Consider the following 20,330-nt stretch of genomic DNA (forward strand, 5'->3'; position numbering starts at 1 on the left):
GGAGGCAATTCACACATGAGGCAATTAGAGCCTCAATGGCTGTAGGAGAAGGCTGCATTTTTAGTTGGCAATAACAAGATGATAGGAACCCTGATAGAAATCCAAACAAATATCAATAACTATCAATACTTTTCAGCAAGAAAACAAGAACAAACTAGGGCATTCGAGAGGCCCTTACTCTCCCAATTCTTCTATCCAAAAACTAGCTACCCTCTCCCTCTTCTTCTCAGCTCTTTATACTGCTCCTCTGCCCCTCTCTAACCGAATTCCCTTGCACATGCAGATTATTCCCTCAACCTATGGATTACAAAACTACCCCCCATGCGCACATGCTGGTTGTAACAACCTGCATGTGCTAATTCCCTATTCTCCCCTTCATGCTTGCTGGTCTTTGGTAGGTCCGGTACACCGGTGGCCTATCACAAGAATCATGAACATTTTAGTTAGAAGAATCAAGCAAGGGAAAGGCTGAATAATGAGTTTAACCGAATTGACAAAAAAACCCAACAGCAGGATACATGGAGCATGCAAGGAATTCGGACATATGTTACACGAACAGTTGCAGGAGTTTGCAATGATACCTACTAAGAAGTATCATTACAGTTTTCCTGCTGAATTCTTCGAGGATTATCATGGAAGTCTTAACAAAAAGGACTTCCTTAAATTGGAGCAATCGAAAAAGGAGTACCTTGATTTAAGCAGCGGAATTGACAAGGAAGGTGGCTGTAACGACAATGCTAGTAGCGACATCAACAATTACGGGGGCTTGGTCCAGGGTGTTTGGACAAAGGGAGCATTAAAGGGACACACCGATTGTCAGGGCCCACTCTCGGATTTTCCCACTAGCATAAGAAGTCTGAGAGAAGGTCAATTCAAGATGGATACATATACAAAATCATTCAAGATTTACAAAAAATTTCTTTTCGTTTCCATATTTGCATGCTCACTAACAATAGGAGCCATAATGTTCGAGAGAAGGTCCATAGAAAATAGATACAGATACTCAAAATTCTCAAAGAAATTGCTTTTTCAAATTTGCTCTCTAATAATAGGAGCCAAAATAAATTATATAACACATTCATTACATCATCTAGGGCTTACCACCCATACATTTTCAAAATGAAAGGGCATCAAGACTTCAAATACGAATTGAAACCCTCTAGCCATGCCCTCAAACTACACCCATGGATCTTTGAGGCCGAGACATCTCTGTACACATCTAATCAGAACTCGCCCCAAATATCTATCTTCCATTTCCTAGAATGACAAAAGAAACAAAGTGAGCCACAAGGCCCAGCAAGGGTACACCCGACTTCCCAATACGATTTAAACCCATCATTCAATTCCCATTATTAATACCATTCCATACCATCATCATTATGGATTTATACAACATTTCATTTCCCATAATCACATAGACCTCCACACATCGCATTGGCTCGCACGGCCTTCCATCTACATGGATCACCACGACTCTCAAAGCCATTAATTCACATGCATGTATGCATACATATATATATATAAAAATCAATTTGCCACTCATTGGCATGAGCATCGCCTACCGGGCTATATGGCCACCTCACCTGCATCAGGCGCTCCATAGGATATCTTTTTCTCACCCGCGGAACATAGCAGCCGTGCCAAAATAATAATAATAGGGGCGCAAATAATAATGCCATGTAGTGCCCATGAGATCTCACATAAGTATAGCAAACATGCTCCATTATAGAAATGTACACATCATGAACATCATGCACATTTAAACATTTCAATAACATATTCACTCATGAGCCCATGCATGCACATATGCATATCTTGAATCACATCCTAGCATTTTGGAGGATTGGGTGATGCTACAAGAAGCAATTTATAGCAACTTAGATCAATAATCATGCTCAATTTGCATTTAGGAAAGCCTTAACCAACTCAAATCATAACCAAAGTATATGATATTATATATCAAATCGAAGCCCTCAAAATTTAGTTTATGACACTTCAAACGGATCTCAATTCCGACTTCTATATCAAAAGTTATGGGCAAAATAGCGCGACATGTGCAGTGCTGACGGAATTCACTAAGTTGACTTAAGGAGAAAATAAGTCGACTGAGGCTAAGTCGACTTAAGGGAAAAATGAGTCGACTTATCTAAGAACAGGGAGAAAAATGATTGCAACGACAAGCCTTGGCCGAGTCGACTTAACCCATAGATAAGTCGACTCGACGTAACCAAAAACATACGAAAAGAGCACCAAACACACCAAACCCCCCTCATCTAGCTTTCTAACCCACCAAAGTCATTCCTTGAAGAAAAAATGGGGTGAACAAACCCCAACAAAACCATTTACAAGACACCCAACGACAATAAAATGGAAACCCACAAATTTAAAAAACTAAAACAAGATAATTATACAACCTTTACAACCAATAGAGAAAGACCCATTTCCACCAAAAATGGACCCAACAAAAAAAAAAAAATACAAAGATCTTGCATCAAATGGAGAGAACATGAGAAGAGGAAGAACTTGCACAACCAAGGAAAAGAGGTGCAAGAAGAGCTTGCCTTTGATGATGCTTGGAAGAAGAAAGCCTCCTCAAAGTTGCAACTTGAAGCTTCCAGCAGCAAGAAGGAGAAAAATTTAAAGAAGAAGAAAAAGAAGATGGAAGAAGAAGAAAGAAGAATGGAGAAGAAAAGGAATGGGAGGGAATGGCATGCACGTTCATTCCACCAACTCCCATCAGCCCATTCTCCCCTCATTTTCCACCATTGCCCCTCACTCTTCACTCACAACACATAAAAAATCCAAGCCTCTTTGCCATTTTCTTTCTTTCCCCATTTATTCCATTCAACCCAACTTAAATACATGGGCTCAAGCCCACTCACTAGCCCAATTCATAATGGCCCAATGGGCAACCCAATCCATTTCATTTACTTAAATAGAATCCCACACATCTTGCACTTGGGTTTAACCCAATTTTAGTAGCCCATCCACTTTAGCCCACTAAGTTGGACTTTTCAATCATTTTCATTTTCTTTCTTCATTTTCTTTATTTCACCTCTTTTCATCAAATATGATAATAACATTTATAATCTATTCACATAAGAAAAATATTTCCCCCAACATTTAATTTAATAGAGGTAGAATTTCAAAAGCCCATAAATAAAATATTAATAAACTCCTACACCCACTAATGGGTTGTTACACCGATCCATTTGGAAAAGAAGTTCATGTAGAGGAAAATTCCAACAAACACAAAGAAAAAGGAATTGCTGGATTATTTGCGTCTTTAGCCAATATTAAGGAAGTTGGCGCCATAAATGAAGCGAACAAGTCAATGGAAACTTAGGATTTCGAAGATGAAAGAAGATTGGATGAGGATTGGGGTAGACCACACTTTACAAAAACAAGAAACTGATGATCCCTGTGATGCACAGCCTAATCTAGCTGTAAATCATGTTAGGGAAGAAGGTCGAGATGGAGGCCAGGTGTCAGTCAATCGTTGGCTGGAATTGAAGTTGCAGCAGCTCCTATTTCTAATGCTCACAGACAGCCTTGATTTGAGTATCCAAGGCAACTCTACAATTCTTCATTGTTGCATTTCCAGGATTTTGTTGATATTTTTGCAACAAAACATGGTTGTGGTTTAAATGGGAATACAGTAAAGGCAGCTATGGATGTAGGTCTGTCATTCTTACTTGTATTGGATGGTAAAGAACTATCAAAGGAAGTCAAGGACACAGTTAATTCTTCCTTTTGACTCCAAGTTTCAACTGTTAACCATATCAGGCCAGGTGTGGCTGATCATGTTCTTCAATGGAAAACTAAATTGTATTGGACAGCCATAGAAGGAGGTGGTTGTATTGGGCTTGAATTTGATAAAGTTTCTCATATGGAAGTTTTAGGGCAACTGAGGCTTGGGATTGATCTTGGGAACTTAAGAAGAAGAAGAGGCCTAGAAGGAGAAAGGAAGAAAGGAAGATAAATCAAATAGAAAATGCGGGAATCAATGTTCTAAAACGCGTTAGGCGCTAGTCGGGCGCCAAGCTGGGGCCTAGGGCGCCTAGGCAGGCTTAGAAAAACTGTTGATTTTTTTTATATTTTTTAATTTTATGATGTAACTTGATATTATTTTTAATTAAATCATAGTTAAAAGTGGCATGAAAATATATATATATCTAATATATAAATAGAAATAGAGAAATATATATATCTAATATATTTAACATATAAATAAAAAAGAAAATATATATATCTAACATATAAATAAAAAAAATTAAATAACATAATAAACCCTAATACTTACACCCAACAGGGTGAGAGAGAGAGACCCAACAGCGCCAACGCACGCGCGAGCGAGAGAGAGAGAGAGGGGGGGGGGGTCGGAAGCGGAAGTAGAGATGGAGCTTCACAGCGGCGTTAACACAGCGACAACACGACAACAAGGATGGAGCTTGAGGGCCCAAAGGCGGTAAGGAGGTCGCGATGGAGCTCGAGGCAGCGAGGAGGTACCAACGGTGTTGAGGCAGCGGTGGCCTTGGGCTGAGAGGAGTATGAGAGGGCGACGGCTGAGAGGAGTAAAAGAAGGGGGTCAGAAGCGGAAGCAAAGATGGAGCTTGACAGCGGCGTTAACGTAGCGACAACACGACAGCAAGGATGGAGCTTGACGGCGTAAAGGCGGTGAGGAGGTCACGATGGAGCTCGAGGCAGCGATGAGGTACCAGCGGCGTTGAGGCAGCGGCGACCTTAGGCTGAGAGGAGTATGAGAGGGCGACGGCTGAGAGGAGCAAAAGAGGCTTCGAAATCGATGAAAGGTAAAATTTAAACACAAAAATTAGGCTTCCCAGGCGGCACCTCGCCGCCTAGGCGCCACCGCCACCCGATTAATCGGGCCGGCGCCTAGAGGGGCCGCCTAAGCCATATTTGCGGCGGCCGCCTAGGCCAATTTTTAGAACACTGGCAGGAATTGGATGAAGCAATGGCTACTTGCTACCATAGTTCTGAAAGGCGCGAGGCGCAAAAGGTCCTGGAGCCTGAGGCATGAGGCGCGCCTTTTAGAAAAAAAACTCAAAATCTTATAAAATCATAAAAAACTATCAAATTATCAATAATAAGTCATGCATATCATTAATGTTTCATTATCTTCAAATTCTAAACTAACAACATCAAAGTTGATTCATTCATCATGCAATTTGCTCATCCTTGTTATTTTTCTTCTTTTGCATGTACTCTCCAATCTCTTGTTTTATTGATGGAGGACATTTTGGAATAGCTTTAGTATTCTCCACAATCAATAAACACTACAAGTCCACAATCAAGAAAATGTTTTCATTTTGAAAAATGCTATTTTTCTAAGTCTGGAAGATTAGCGCATTATAAGGAGACATATAAGAAAATGTTTCCATTTTGAAAAACTATCTCCCGGTATTTTGATAGTTAATATTCATTGTTGTTAAAATTATTTTTAATGAAATTTTCAAGAAATAGTAGGTATGTATTTTGGGGGTGGTAAAATTGCTAAATCCTGAGTTTGTACTAAAACCAAAATTCTATTTTTTTATTGTTATGGATTTTGATTTTTTAGATATTTTTATTGAATCCAAATAGAGGGTACTTTCTTATTTACATTTATGTATTAAAGTGAATAGAAGGTAAAATATAAATAAAAGAAAATGTGGACATTTACTTAAACTAAAGAAATGTAAATAAATTGTGATGTATGCATGCTGTAACTGAGAAGAGGGGAGGCTAGAGAGGAAAGGAAGAGAAGATGCAGGCACGGGTTTCATGAGGCGCGCCTTGCTGAAACTGCCTCGCCTCAGCCCAGGCGAGGCGCCTTGCGCCTAAGCGCGCGCCTAGGCACGCCTTTAATAACTATGCTTGCTACAAGTTCTTGGGGACAAGAACTCTCTCAAAGAGGTGGGAATTGTCATGACCCTATGAGCAATAAAAAGATAATGTGATAATAGGTTTATAATAGTTGTTAGGGGATATTTTACAAGTTGTTAGAAGCACATGGGTGCAGTTAGGAATCAGTTAACAGCTAGCGAAGGCCTATATAAAGGCTATTTGTAAGAGATTGGGCTTTATGTTTTGAATGATAAATGAAATTCTCATTTCTCTCTAACAATTCTAATCTCTCTCTCGTTTCTCTTTGCCACTCTCCCTCATTTCTTCTCTAATTCCTCTCCCCCTTTCTACTTATTTCTTCCCCCTCCTTCAATTCTTCAATTCTGATTTCTTCCCAAATTCCTACCACAACCTTAACTAACCCTAGGGATGTGACATGTATTCAAACAAATTTTGGAAACAAATTCTAGAAAAAATTAAGAATTTTGAGTCAGAGACGGGAAAAATTTCATTTCTATCCGTGGATGGAAATGCGTTTCCAAATCGGAAACGCGTTTTCGATATTTTCCTAATATTATGAAACGGCCATGGAAAGTTTTTGAAATTGCAAAAGTAGCCCAAAAACATTTCTTGGCGTTTAGAAAACAAACGTTTCGGAAATGCCGAAACTACACCCCCAAGAAATTTTCAAGCATCATAGGTTGCCTAAACCTATTGTCGTGCTTGGGATATTGACTCCAGTTTTGAGTCAAAAAATGATGTTCATAGTGAGGAATGGAAATTAGAATTTTCACCGACCTTATTTATATTTTTTTCTTTTGTGTGTTGGGGGGCGTGGGTGGGGAGGGGGAGAATTTTCTCTCTCCATTGTCAAATCACCTTTCTTACATTTTGCAGAATCCTTGCCAAAGCCGAAGGAAGTATCCCATTGAGAACTCCAAACTGACTTTTAGCTAATATAAACTCATTGGGAAGGAATCCATATAATAATACATTGAGTTCCTGTGGATGCACCAAAGTAGCATCTAATATGCCAGCTGTAAAATATAAGAATGTTTTAATAGACATATAACACATCTCATGTTTTATTAGAAGGCAATGTTGCATTAAGTACAAGACACCAAGCCTTAATCCCACTAAGTGGTTTTAGTTCCATGAATTCTAATTCGCAGCCATTTTCATCCATGACCATATCCTTTGTAAACCATTATTACTATTTCTCATGTCTTTCCTAAGAGCTTCTCACCCCTTTGTAAACCATTATTACTATTAGCATAAAGAGTTCTCTTTGGTTTTATCAACCCCTTTTGCTAAAAAATCCACTTGTGGATTGCACAATTCTCATGATATTTTTAGTGTTGAAGTTATCACTCATTCACGCCTCATTACAACTAGCTCCAAGCTTGGATGAAGGAGGAGGGATGTGTTAGGTAGTCTATAGCTAGCATAAAAACCTTTTGGCTGTTTTCAACATGTATTCTAATTATTAGAAGGCAATGTAACAAAAAAACTAAATAACACCCCCCCCCCAAAAAAAAAAAAAAAAAAAAAGAAGAATGAGACTAATGAATTCTGAAGGGAATGGAGACTTAGAGCTTGCACAGGTGACCACTCTTGCCTAGTGAGGTATAATCTGGAAGATTTTGGTGAGCTAGTAGTGATAAGCTGGGAACTAAGGAGGTGTTGAGCATAAGGAGATTGTTGGACTTGGAAAAGGATGGAGCTAGACAATTAGGATTCAGAGAGGGTGGCAATAGAAAGAGAGAGCTCCCACTCCCAAGTGTTCTGAAGGATAGAAAAGGCTTAAGGTATTATGTTTCTTTTGTCAATGATCAGATATCCCTATTTATAAAGGAGAGACAAGTTTTGAATAGAGAATGTCCAAGGGAGATGGATAGTTGATTCTGGCCTTACAATCTAGTAGTTAGGCTATCATGGAATTAGTAGTGGTAGTGGCACAATGTTTTGTGGGAGCATAGTCATTATAGAAAGAGCTCATATTGTCGTTGAATTTTCACCAGCTGGTTAAAATTGAGATCCCTTGAGGGAGAAACAAGGCTTTGTCAAAACTTGTAGCTTTAGCCTCTAGTTTGCAAATTTCTGGAGAGCTAGGCCTTGCCTTAACCTTAACCTTAGCCTCGGCATGTAATTAGAGATCAACAGGCATCTTTTGGACTATAATTTAGCATGGTGGAGGCAACATAATTGCAAACCTTTCCTCAGCTTGACAGGCGTTGCACTTCAATAGAGAGATACTTTGCAAAGATTTTCAATTTCAAATTGAGAGTTTAGGTGTGGAGTTCCATTGACTGAGCTGTGTGACATTGTGAGCATATTTACAACGAGTGATCAATAGGGAGCAGTTAGGCGGAAAGTTTTGTTGGTTATGGTCAAGAATATGCCACATATATTCAGTAGCTCAAGCAAAGAGTTTTACTAACCGAGTCAAGGGATCTCACAGGCATCCTTCTAGCAGTGGCCTAAACTGTTGCCTTACCCCATTGAGCCTCATATCTATAATGGGCAAAACTATAAAGTTTTGTGTGCCACCTCATGAGGCTTGTGCTTGGAGAGAAATTACAGAGTTTGATTACTAAGGAGAATGATTGTAGAGATTCATGTATCACTTCAATGAGGCTGTATTGTTAGGGAACAAATCAAGCGATAAAGAAAACCTAAAACAAAATCTCACACACACAACACCGAGTTTATGTGATTCGACAAAGAATGCCTACGTCCACAGCCATACTAGGTGTTTTTTCACTATTTGAAAATGTTGCAATTACAAGAATTATACCTGCATATTTACATATGAAGACCAGGGCAAAAATAGAACTCCTGATTTAGGCCTGTTTAGGTTTCAGGCCTATTTAGGTCTCATAAATCGAATCAGGCTCCGCATCTCCAACTTATATCATGGAGGGCTTAATTCTTGGAAAAGAACATGTGGAGATTTAGATAACTAACTAGGGAGTGATTTGGTACACACCCCAAAGCATGTAATATGTGTACAGAAAATAAAAATGTACATTATACATGTACCCACCTCTTCCCATGTGCCTTTTTTTAAAATAATTAAACTATGAAAAACCTGTTGAACTTAAGGCGATTGGTTAAAATTCACCTTCATTTGTCATATGGACTATTGGGATTTGGGTGTGGGAAATGAAGAGGAGGGGGCAACCACCATGAAATCGTGCATTTGACTGTATGAGTTGGAATCAGATGATTCTCTTCCTCCTGTAAATCTTAAGCTTTCAATTTACCATGATTATTATAGTTTTCATATAATAAATTGTCCATTTTAGTCAAATTACCAAACATCAGGAAAAAACAACATAATCTGTCTTAATGCTGGTGAAATGACCTTCATTACTTGCTAACACGCAGAGGGAACCATGATTATTATAGTTTTCATATAATAAATTGTCCATTTTAGTCAAATTACCAAATATCAGGAAAAACAACATAATCTGTCTTAATGCTGGTGAAATGACCTTCATTACTTGCTAACATGCAGAGGGAAATATTTACACATGGGGCTGGGGAGGCTCACATGGAACGTTTTCTGAAGATGGACATTCTTCTGGCGGACAACTGGTTTGCTTCCATCCTCCATAGATATATTTATGTACAATGCAAATACTTTGACCAACTCTTAGATATATTCTATATCACTGGTTGGTACAGTAGGTTATATTACTAATGGAAATAATTTGAAAGGGTATGATTCAGTAAATACATATCAATGGTTTGTCAACTTGTACAATACAATTTGATTGAAAAGTTCTAGTTTGTCTTTTATTTAAAACCTTCTGTTCATCAATTTTTTTAGCTAGCTTTAAAAATGACTATATTTGGTAATTGATATCAGTATATTATATTTCTTCATTGAATTAGTTTTTTTACATCTAATTTTCCTTTTGTGTGAAGGTTTTGATTAAATATTTCACATGTGTTTTATTTAAGATGTCAATAAAGGTTATGAGATTACGTCTTAGGAAAGAAAGACATTTATCACTTATGTTGCATGTTTCTTACAAGGTAATTTGAAAGCATGCCCTGTTTTCATGACATTATGGTCATTCTCGTTCATTTGTACCTTTTGATGTTATATGGTCAACCCCTTTAGGATTATTGTCTACATTCCTAGATCAACATTTTTGTCAATTAGCTTCATATAGTCTGATGCAAACCTGTAAATAATTTTTATTTTTCATGTGTTTTTTTTTTTCCTAATTGAGTGTTAGGGGTATTTTTTGGTAATTTTCAAATTTTGGGGTATATTAGTGTGTTAGTTTAGGGGTGACTTCTTGTAAGAGCAAGTGTTTTGTTGGGGATCCTGATAGATAAGTAAATTTTCGGCAGAGTTATTTGGAAGTTAGGAGTTGGCTTCTCTTGGAAGCTTGAGTCTGGTATAAATAGAGCTTGTCAGCCACTTTTAAAGGACTCTTTCAGCATTTTGAAGACACATATCTCTACAAAGATTTTCAGCTCCGAACCAGCTAGGATTTTGAAGATTTGGAGGCTTGGGCTTTTGAGGATTCAACCCCGCAACCCAATCCCTCCATGGCTGACATAGGTGTGAAAGGCCAGCAAGAAAGTAGTGTTACTTTGCTGTTCTAGGTCTGAAAAGGTGTGATTTCAGTTGTTTCAGTGTGTTATTTGCTATCCATTGTTTCAGGACTGCGTCCCTGTTGTGTTTTTACTATTTTTCTATCCCTATTTGCATCAAATTGGTATTAAAGAAAGTTGATTTTGAGAGTTAATGGCAGCAAGAGAGGGAAGAGGAAATAGAGGCCGTAAGGCTAGATGTCACTGTTGAGATATTTGAAGAACTGCAGGAACAATTTAGAAACCTTACTCTGCTTGTTACACAAGCTATGAATCATTGAAATCGGAGAAATGACAGTGATGATGAATCTAACTATGTTAAGGGAGCAAGGAATCAAATTAATCAGCTATCTGAAGCTGAAAATGAAAGTTTGAGTGATGAAGAAAGACTTGGTAACAAAAGCCATGTGCAGGGAAATGAGAGGCCTTAAAAGATGGGAAGATCACATTTATGTGCCCTACAAAATTCCAAGAGTGTTGTCCAAGTGCATATTTCAGAATTTGTTGGTGACATAGAAGCTGAAGAATTTTTAGATTGGGTGGACAGCATTGAAAGTTATTTTGAGTGGAAAAAATGTGCTGGAAGAGAGGAAAGTGAAGCTTGTTGGAGTAAATTTGCAAGGATCAGCTTCTACTTGGTGGAAGCTTTATCAAAATGATCTGGAGAATAAGAGGAAAAGGGTAAGTTAGAAGACAGAATAAGATGGAAGAGAAGCCGAAGGCTCTAATTTTGCCCCAAAATTATGAGCAGACATTGTATCAAGGGGTCCAGAACATTGAGTTAGCGTGAAAAGTCAGTGAAACAGAAAGGTTTATTCATTATGTAAACAGGCTTAAAATGACCATACAAGATCAAGTAAGCTTACAGTGACCTTATAAAGTGAGTGATGTCTATCAACTTCAAAGTTGAGGCACAAGTTGCATCAAACACTCGTAGGAAGCTAGCAACTGATCGTAACAGTGTGCATCAACTAGTAAGTTGGGAGTGGGTGCTAACAAAAAAGGAATAGCCGCAGCCATGCATTCCAACCAACCTAACAGCTATAATATTGGAAAAACAACCCAAGTACAACCTAATAATGATGAGAATGTGGTGATTAAGTGTTATAGATGCTTTGAACTTCTACTAATGCATGCCCGAAATGAGCTGATAAAGAGTTAATGTTGTTGAAGCTGAATAAGAAGCTGACTGAAAAATTTGTTTGCTAGTTTTGAGGATCAAGAGCTACAACTAGAAGTGAAAAATGAATTGGCGAAGGAATTGAGGGTGATACACTTGGTGAGGCCTTAGTCATCCGGAAGTCATTACTTTCCCCTCTAACCAGTAACGGTAATTGGTAGGAGGAACATTTTCTGGACTAGATGTAGAACAGGTGGAACTATGCAATTTGATAATTGATAGGGGGAGCAGTGAAAATTTTATTCTTAAGAAATGGTGGATGAATAAAATTTGAAGCTGAATGACATCAACAACCATGTCGGATTCTTTGGTTCAACAAAGTAAATGAGATAATTGCCTCATCATGATGCCTTGTTAATTTTTCAATTGGTTCCTTCAAAGAATCAATTTATTGTGATGTGGTTCCCATGGATGCTTGTCATATCTTACTTGGTTGACCTTGGCAATATGACTGAGGCACGATCCAAGATGTTGTGTAGAACACATTCACTTTTTGTCAAACCAATACCTACCCTTCTTAAAACGGGCTCAAGCCTTCTCATGGAACAAAAAATGTCAAAAGGCTTTTGAAGAACTCAAAACAATATCTAGTCGTGCCCCCTGTGCTAACCTAATAGAATCCTCCACTATAGAAGTGGAAGAAACCCAATAGATTGAGTCCGATCGTAGCTAGATAGACTCAATCACCTCATACTTGCAACTCTACACATTGCTTAAGTCTTAGAGAAAGTCCTTGAAGCTATAGAGGAAAGCGCCACACTACATCCTCAAACATATGGTCCTCAATTGAATGTCATTCTCTCATCCCCTCTTATGATGTCTTACCCCCTTAGCAATGGATTACACTTTGAGAGAGATACAAGAAGGAACTTGTTGGGGACATCCCGTAGCACACTCCTTAGCCTTTAAAGTTCTTCGTCAAGGTTACCACTATCCAATGCTTTTTGTGAACACTGAAGAACTCTTAGCAAAGTGCAATAACTACCAACGCCATGCAAACTAGAGCCACCTACCAACCCAATTGATGACCAACTTAGTTTGTACATGGTAGTTATTCGCGAGAGTAGGAGCAAAAAGAAGGCAAAAGAATGCTTGATTGGAACAAGTTAGAAGCAAGAAGATAAACCTTAAGCGACATGTGAATACTTATGTGGAAGAGGCAAACGCGACGCTACAAATTCTTAAGGACAACCAACTAATCATGGGTACAATTTTCTCAAAAAATTAAATAGAGAAGTGTCTAGCCATACATGTGAAACAGTAACAAAAGGGCATGTGCCTAGCGTCCAATGAGTGAAGCAAGTGGGATTTGTTTGATAGGAGTTATGCATGTTGGCTAAGTCATTAGCTACATGCCAACTCATCGAGTTAAGCCATGACTTTTGAGCTTCTATGATTTTTGAAAAAAATCTCTCTCAACCACCTTCAGCCTTAGTGTACGACATACAAAGGCCACGTTTGGCCTCGGTATCTAAAGGGCTTTTTTGAATTTAGAGAATGAACGAGGAGGATGACGCTACTTCTACTTCCTCACTTTGATTACATTAAACTAAGGAAGTGGGAGACTTCTGATGATATCCATGGTCTTGCTCAACTGACACATGTACATGTTGCTCAAGCTGCACTAAGCCTCAACCCATTATCTAGGCCACCCTCGATCTCAACCTACTTAACCAAGCCATCCTTAGCCTCGGTATGCTATCTTGGGATTGCTCGACCCAAATTGAATTACTAATCCTGAGTGAGAACTAATCCTACTTAGATTGAATTACTTAATTCGACTAGGATTCTCTCCTAGAATTACGGGATAAACTTGTGATGAGGGGTTATCTCCTACAATTTAGCAATTTATCCTAATCCTAATATACTAGGGGTAAACCTCTTCTTCTAAATCCTAGGAAGGTGATCTTAGTGTTGTCCTTGAAATTGTTTAGGATAACTACTCCTCGGTGTTGTCTAACAAAAAGACATAATCCTAAGCGAATGATTATCTCTATGTCATGTACCTAGGAGTATAGGAGGGTCTCTTTCTTTCCCTTTTCTTTCCCTCACTGTTTTTTTCTCCCTAACTTCCTCCCATCTCTTCCGATCTAACTTCCGAATTCCTTCTAATTACATCTTAAACCAGTCATGAACCCTAGGGACATGACAATTGGTATCAGAGAAACCAATCCTTGGCTGTGATTTGATTCGATTTGAAGAGAGCCGGCCATTCAAGTTGTGAATTCTAGCAGTATGTGTTCAAATTTTGCAGGTTAAATCAGCCTCAGTAATTCTATCGGAGGAATTCTCGGCTGAGAATCTGGATTAAGGTCCAGATTGTGAAGGCGTGTGAAAACAACTTGGCTAGGCCATTCCGTCGGTGCTTCCAAGAACTCTTGGAGCAATTTCAGCTAATCGGAATTAGTAGGTGAGCAACCCAAGCGATTTCAATAGGAGAATTCCGATCGATTAGTTGGCTATAATTTCAGTTCGAAATTTGAAGGTGATTAGGTCAGGCAGTTGAGTGAACAACGATTTTGACGGAGGCGACGCGGACATAGGAGCGTCGCAGTTGGTGATCGGAGGTGAGCGGATAGTTTTTCTGCTGGAACCAGGCGTTTTCCTTGGCGATTATGTGAAGTAATTCAGGTGAAGTCTATAAACGAGCCGATGGTCGCAACCAGTGGATGGTGATTGGGAGGGTCGCGGCTATTGCAAGTCGGAAACAGCAGGCGAAAAAGGTTCCGTAATCCACTGCGACTTGAATATTGGAGGCAACGCTCCTCGGGGAAGAAGCACCGACTGAATTCGGAATTGAACTTGGATTTGGAAGGTGTCGCCGAGTAGAGCAAACTCAGAATTGAAAAGCAAAACCGAGCAAAGCCACTTCGGCTCGGAAGTGAAGACGGTGCAGGCTAGGAGAGGTCCGCAGCAATACTAAGTTGAAATTGGAGGCGAATTCGAGTGGCGCAGCGGTAATTTCGTGGCTAGAAACATTGCTAATCTCAGCCTAGATTTGAAGACGTGTGAAGGTGAAGCATACTCCGGAAATTGACGCAAATTAGGAAGTTGACGATGAGAAGCAAGTTCCTACGCCACTATTAAACATCAGCGAGTTGCTGGTCCAGAGGCGTTTCAGAGAAGTGATTGGGTGAGGCGAGCACAAGCAAACAAGTCCGATCCCAAACGGTGAGAAACGATTCTGGGGGTCCTCCAAGTCGGATTGGGCAAGAAGGGCGAATTGAGGCAGAGCTGATCCGATTAATTGAGGTCCATCACCGATTCAGTTAATCGGAAATGAATCAGATTTGGAGGCAAAGTAGATCCAGATCTCAGCGATTTCGTGAGGTGAATCTGGAAGCTGAACCAATCCAATCAAGTCTGGAAGTATTAGCACAGCGGCACTCAATCAATTCTGGAAGTGTTTGCACAGCAGAAACGTTGGATTTCTAAGTATACAGTTTGTGAAAAAAATCAGCCATGGAAAGCAATGCACGCATGAGGCAATTGGAGCTCCAATGGAAGCAAAATAAGGCTGCAATTTCAGCGGGAAACAACAAGAAACAGGAGAAGGGGATCAGCCAATTGGACAAGGGAACAAGAAGTGTGGTACATGAATCGAGCAAGGAATTTGGCCGGATGCTACACGAACAATTGCAGGAGTTTGCAATGATACTTACTAAGAAGTATCATTATAGCTTCCCTGCAGAATTCTTTGAGGATTATCATGAGAATTTTAACAAAAGAGGACTTCCTTAACATAGAGCAGCCAAAGGAGTACAACTACAAGTTTCCAGCAGAATTCTTCGACCAACCAAGAAACGTTTCTGATGGCCAGCCAGGAAGTTCCCACCAGAAGATGATTGATTCAAACAAGCCTGGATTGAATTTTTGTAACAGAAGATTATTGGAGAAGGAAGCTGTGGAGAGCAAGCTTCTGAAATATTCTGGTGAGCAAAAAGAAGAAGGTGTTGCTGAAGTGGAGAATAAAAATGTTGAGAGTGAGCTTCGGGAATATTCTGAGGAACAGAAAGAAGATGTCGCTAAATTACCGACAGGGGCAGATGGTTTGTTTGTTGGAAAACCTCCATATGAGGACATTAAGGGTCTGGATTTCTTGGTATTAGAGTAGCCAGAAGTGACAATTTTGAGTGGTCATGTTGAAAGGAAGACGATTATTGAGCAACATTCACATCTTCAAGTAGAAATTAAGTCAGCTAATGATCCATTCAAGATTGAATCCACCTTTCCTATGCCTCTTTCAAATTTCTTTCAGGTGAGGGACTTGCTTAGGGACAAGCACCTTCTGCAGCTTGGGTCTCCTATTTCATCAAGCACTCACAGATTTGAACTTGAAATCATTGAGGCCAATCAGGTTGCTTCTATTGTAGCTCTAAGCCAAATTATGTTTGGGATGGATCTTGCAAACTTAAGAACAAAGAAGAAGAGGCCTAAGAGGAGAAAGAAGGAAAGACGAATGAAGCAAATAGAAAAGGTTGGAATTGGATGAAGAAAGAGCAACTCAACGATAATAAGTTTCTTGGGGACAAGAAACATTTTAAGGCGGAGGGAATTGTCATGTACCTAGGAGTATAAGAGGGTCAATGTTGTAATAGGAATATAATAAAAGGGGGGTAATTTTGTAATAGGTTTATAATAACTGTTAGGATATATTGTTAGCAAGTGGTTAGGCTGTTAGAAGTCAATGATGCCTATATAAGGCTGCTGTTAGGAGTTTATTGGATATGCTTGAATTGAAGAATGAATTTCAAACTCTATTCTCTCTCTTAATTCTCTCTCTCGGTTCTTCTTCTGCTTCCTCCCCATTTCTCTCTGTTTCAGTTCTAAATCTCCCTCCCTTTCTGCTTTCTCTTTCCTAAATCCCTCCAAATTCCTATCACAACCCTAGCCAAACCCTAGGGCTGTGACACTCTACACTACTATAAGTCTAGGAGGATCTCTCCTCAATGGTAAGCATTCTCAATCCGATCTTAAGCTTTCCTGCTTCCTCTCTATTGCTCCACGTCTAACTTGGGCATGGAGTGGCTTTCCCAGCCATCCCTAAGGTAGTCTCACTATCTTCTGTTGGGGTTTCTGAAGTTCAGCGATCCAAAGCTGAAGTTTCTTGCCGTCTGGTACGTTCTTTCTCTGTAAATATATTGGTGGTCATATTTGTGCATCATCAAGTTCATACAAGAAAGCCTAAGTCCTTGCACCATACCAGCTTTACTCTCCCCTAAGAAAGATGGGACTTGGAGAGTGTATCAATGGCAGGGCCATCAATAAAATTACCATTAAATATAGCTTTCCTATCCTAAGATTGGTTGATGTGCTTGGCATGTGGACTGGATCTCAAGTTTATTCCAAGATTGAATTGAGGAGTGGCTATCACCAAATTAGAATTAAGACCTGGAGATGAATGGAGAACAACTTTTAAGACCAAAGAAAGGCTCTACAAGTGGCTAGTAATGCCTTCTGAATTGTCAAATGCACCTAGTACTTTCATGAGATTTATGAATCAAGTGATAAAAAATTTTATTGGGAAGTTTGGTGTTATATATTTTGATGATATTTTGGTGTACAACAGGGACATGCAAAGTCACATTGAACACTTGAAGGCTATTTTGTAACTTAGGAGGCATAATCAATTATGTGCTAATGTCAAGAATGCAGCTTTTTGGGGGACAGATTTCATTTTCTTGGATATATTTTCTCTGCAAACGGAAAAGAAGTTAATCCATTGAAGGTTGAAGCTATAACTAGCAGGCCAACTCTAAAAACTATTACAGGGCAAGAAGCTTCCATGGTTTGGCAACACTTCATAAGAGAGCTATAAAAAATTTCACAACCATTTTAGCACCTATCACAGATCTCAAAGGAGGAATGTTTTCTTGGACCTTGGAAGCTGAAAAAAGCTTTCAGGAGATAAAGAGAGGAATGACTCAAATCACCAATTTTAGCCTTACCAGATTTTGACAAATTATTTGAAGTTGATTGTGACACCAAAGATTAGAGTTGGAGCTATTTTGATGCATCAGTCTCATTAAGGAATGATGATTATGTCATCTTGCATGTCTCAAGTTAGAGTGCACACAAGTACATACAGAAGTATGTTTAGCATCAGGTACTTTTATGAAGATGTTAGATACTGACATTTGCCATATACTTCGAAATTCATATTGGACACTTCTTAAGTGTCCTTTTATTTCTCAAATTTTTAACAGACTCAAGGAGTGCTCCTTCATGAAATTTTGTGCGTCTATTTGGCAAAGCATGGAAAGAAAGAACACTTGAGGAGTAGGAAAAAGTGAGCAATTCAATAACAATCTCTGTATTGAATAATTCTTCCACTACTAAGTTATTTACATACCTGCAAAACTACCAAATTAGGAATCCAAATTAAACTAGGAAACAACATCACTGTCCTTTCCCTTGCCAAGTTAGGAATCTAAATTAAAGTAAGATACAAAGCACAAAATTCCTAATTCTTTAAAGTTCTTAAATTAACTAAAATTCTAAAATTGACTAGATTTAGTCATCTCCATCATTCTCCCCAGGTAGTAGATCCTTATCCAAATGGTAAATGAAGCTTAAAAAATTCTAATTATCCTAGATAGACCCAATGGAATGTGCTCCTTCCCCTCCCTGATTTTCTTCTCTTCTTCCCCAACTTTCTGCCCCACATCATGTTTCCACGACAGTGAAGATCATGTAAAGTTTACTTATCTGCACAACATGCCACGTAGATCCAAAGAGAAAAATAAAAAAACAAAGAAAGAAGAAGAAGAAGACCGGAAGAGGTTCTTATCATATTTACCTGATGCAAATACACTCAGAAGATGGATTCCATTGTTGATCTAGTTGTCATAATTCCATACTAATATGGGGTCATCTTCGCATCAAACTATATTATTTATTCAGTCATTCTTGTTTTGCAGAACGATTGTGATCACCATCTGGTAATTGGTGCTTTTCTACTTGAAATTTTTAGTTACTCAAGCTCCCAGAACTGGAGATTTGGCTCTTGGGAAGTGCTTCTATAGTTCTATGAAAATTTATATGATAGGAGCTCTGCTATATGACTACCCATTTTCCAACCAGTGTTGCATGTATTAATGCCAATTTAAATTGGGTATTCTTAAAGATGCTTTAGGAAAAGATTGGTAAAACATACATCTGAAAGTTTAGAAAAAAAATAAAACAAACGTAAGAACCAAAAAGAAGCATTTTTGGAACACTTGAACTGTAACAGTGGCCTCACTTCCATCATGTGGTGGTTGGGGATTTAAAATCTCTTTCTTCTGTCTGTCAGTTATGGATCTAGGATCAGACAAACATCATTTCACAATTTGTTTTTAAATTTTGTATTCAAAATGAAGCATAATTTGCCTGCTAAGACTGGTATTAGCAAGGGGTTATTGTTACCGCTGAAATTCAGTTTGTAAGGTGCTCGACATTTTTTTCTTTTTTGTTGAAGAATATTTAACTTAATCATTAGCTATTTGTTCATAGTTTTTACTAACTAATTAAGTGCCTTCTCTTGCAGGGTCAGGGAAGTGATGTTGACTACATTAAACCTATGAGAGTCCACTTAGGAAAGAATGTAAAAGCATTGCAAATATCTTGTGGATTCAATCATACAGGTGCCATACTCGAGTGCCCTTGAAATATGCATGGATTCATTGTCAAAACATGGATTTTTGGGGCGCTGACCTGGTTCCCATGTTGTCCTTAAACCATCTTGCCAACATTCTTTCTGTCACTCACCATCTTTGAATCACAGAATATACGGTCCAAGAATCACTAGGATGGAGCTACATAATGAAGTTCATGATTTAGTAAAATATCTTACAATCCACTGTAATAAAAAAGAAAAGCCGTGTAAAGCAAATAAACCTGGGATTGAGCCCAGGACATTGAGGGCTACTGCATTGTCTGTACATGATGAACAGATTGGAGCGGCAGTATGTATAGAGGAGACAGTTGTTTAAACAGAATGTTCTCTAGTTTGTTTGTGTTATTATATATAACCTTTCAGGAAAACAAACCTGTCTCATCCTTTTACTTGTCTTGCTTTTCTCTTATGTTTAATCATTGGGGGTAAAGTTGCACCTTCCATAATAGTGTTTGATGATGCTACTGTTGATTTGGTGGTGACATGCCATGCCTTGTGGATTCGTGTCTCAAGTTGATGTTATCTGGTCCTTACTGAATTCATTTATCATTTATTAAAATGCTTGTGTTGGCTATACCAAGGGACTATATTTGATAGATAGGTAGTCATGAGTCTCCCTTTCAAGGATCATGTTATTTATCCATTAAGGGCTACACACACGCTCACAAATGATTAAAATACATCTAGCATCTCAGTGTGTCTCACCATCTCCCGTCGTCTCATCACTTTGGATGAGGGATATTTTGGTTATACGCCTCACCGTGAGGCGTTGAGGGTATTTTGATCATTTACACACGTATGTATAGCTTAAGGTGTAGCCTTTGATGTACAAGAAATATTTTCCTTGTGCATAATAATATTATGATAATAATAATAATATTCAATAACTAACTCTTAACAAATATCAATTCTAAAAATAATTTGAATAATTATCTATATAATTCTTGTCTGTAACAGTCTCAGGATAAACTTTAAAGAATATCATGGAACATACCAAACAGAACAGAACATACAAGTTAACATAAACTGAAT

At 38.6% G+C, this 20,330-nt stretch overlaps 1 protein-coding gene across 3 annotated transcripts in view; it reads left to right on the forward strand.

Annotated features, from left to right (window-relative positions):
- Positions 1–19,838, forward strand: part of LOC127804757 (ultraviolet-B receptor UVR8) — a 118,515-nt gene extending 98,677 nt beyond the window's left edge. The window contains exons 14-15 of one of the 3 annotated variants that reach the window (XM_052341732.1): positions 9,368–9,447; positions 19,170–19,838. In XM_052341732.1, the coding sequence (XP_052197692.1) occupies positions 9,368–9,447; positions 19,170–19,289 (200 nt within the window). In that variant the 3' untranslated portion in view covers positions 19,290–19,838. Of the gene's footprint in view, positions 1–9,367; positions 9,448–19,169 lie in introns of those variants that run through there. The other 2 variants (XM_052341734.1, XR_008023722.1) reach the window with 2 other exon arrangements.
- The last annotated feature ends 492 nt before the right edge of the window (positions 19,839–20,330 follow it).

This window comes from Diospyros lotus, chromosome 6 (genome assembly GCF_014633365.1).
Source record: "Diospyros lotus cultivar Yz01 chromosome 6, ASM1463336v1, whole genome shotgun sequence".
NCBI classification, from domain to species: Eukaryota; Viridiplantae; Streptophyta; class Magnoliopsida; order Ericales; family Ebenaceae; genus Diospyros; species Diospyros lotus.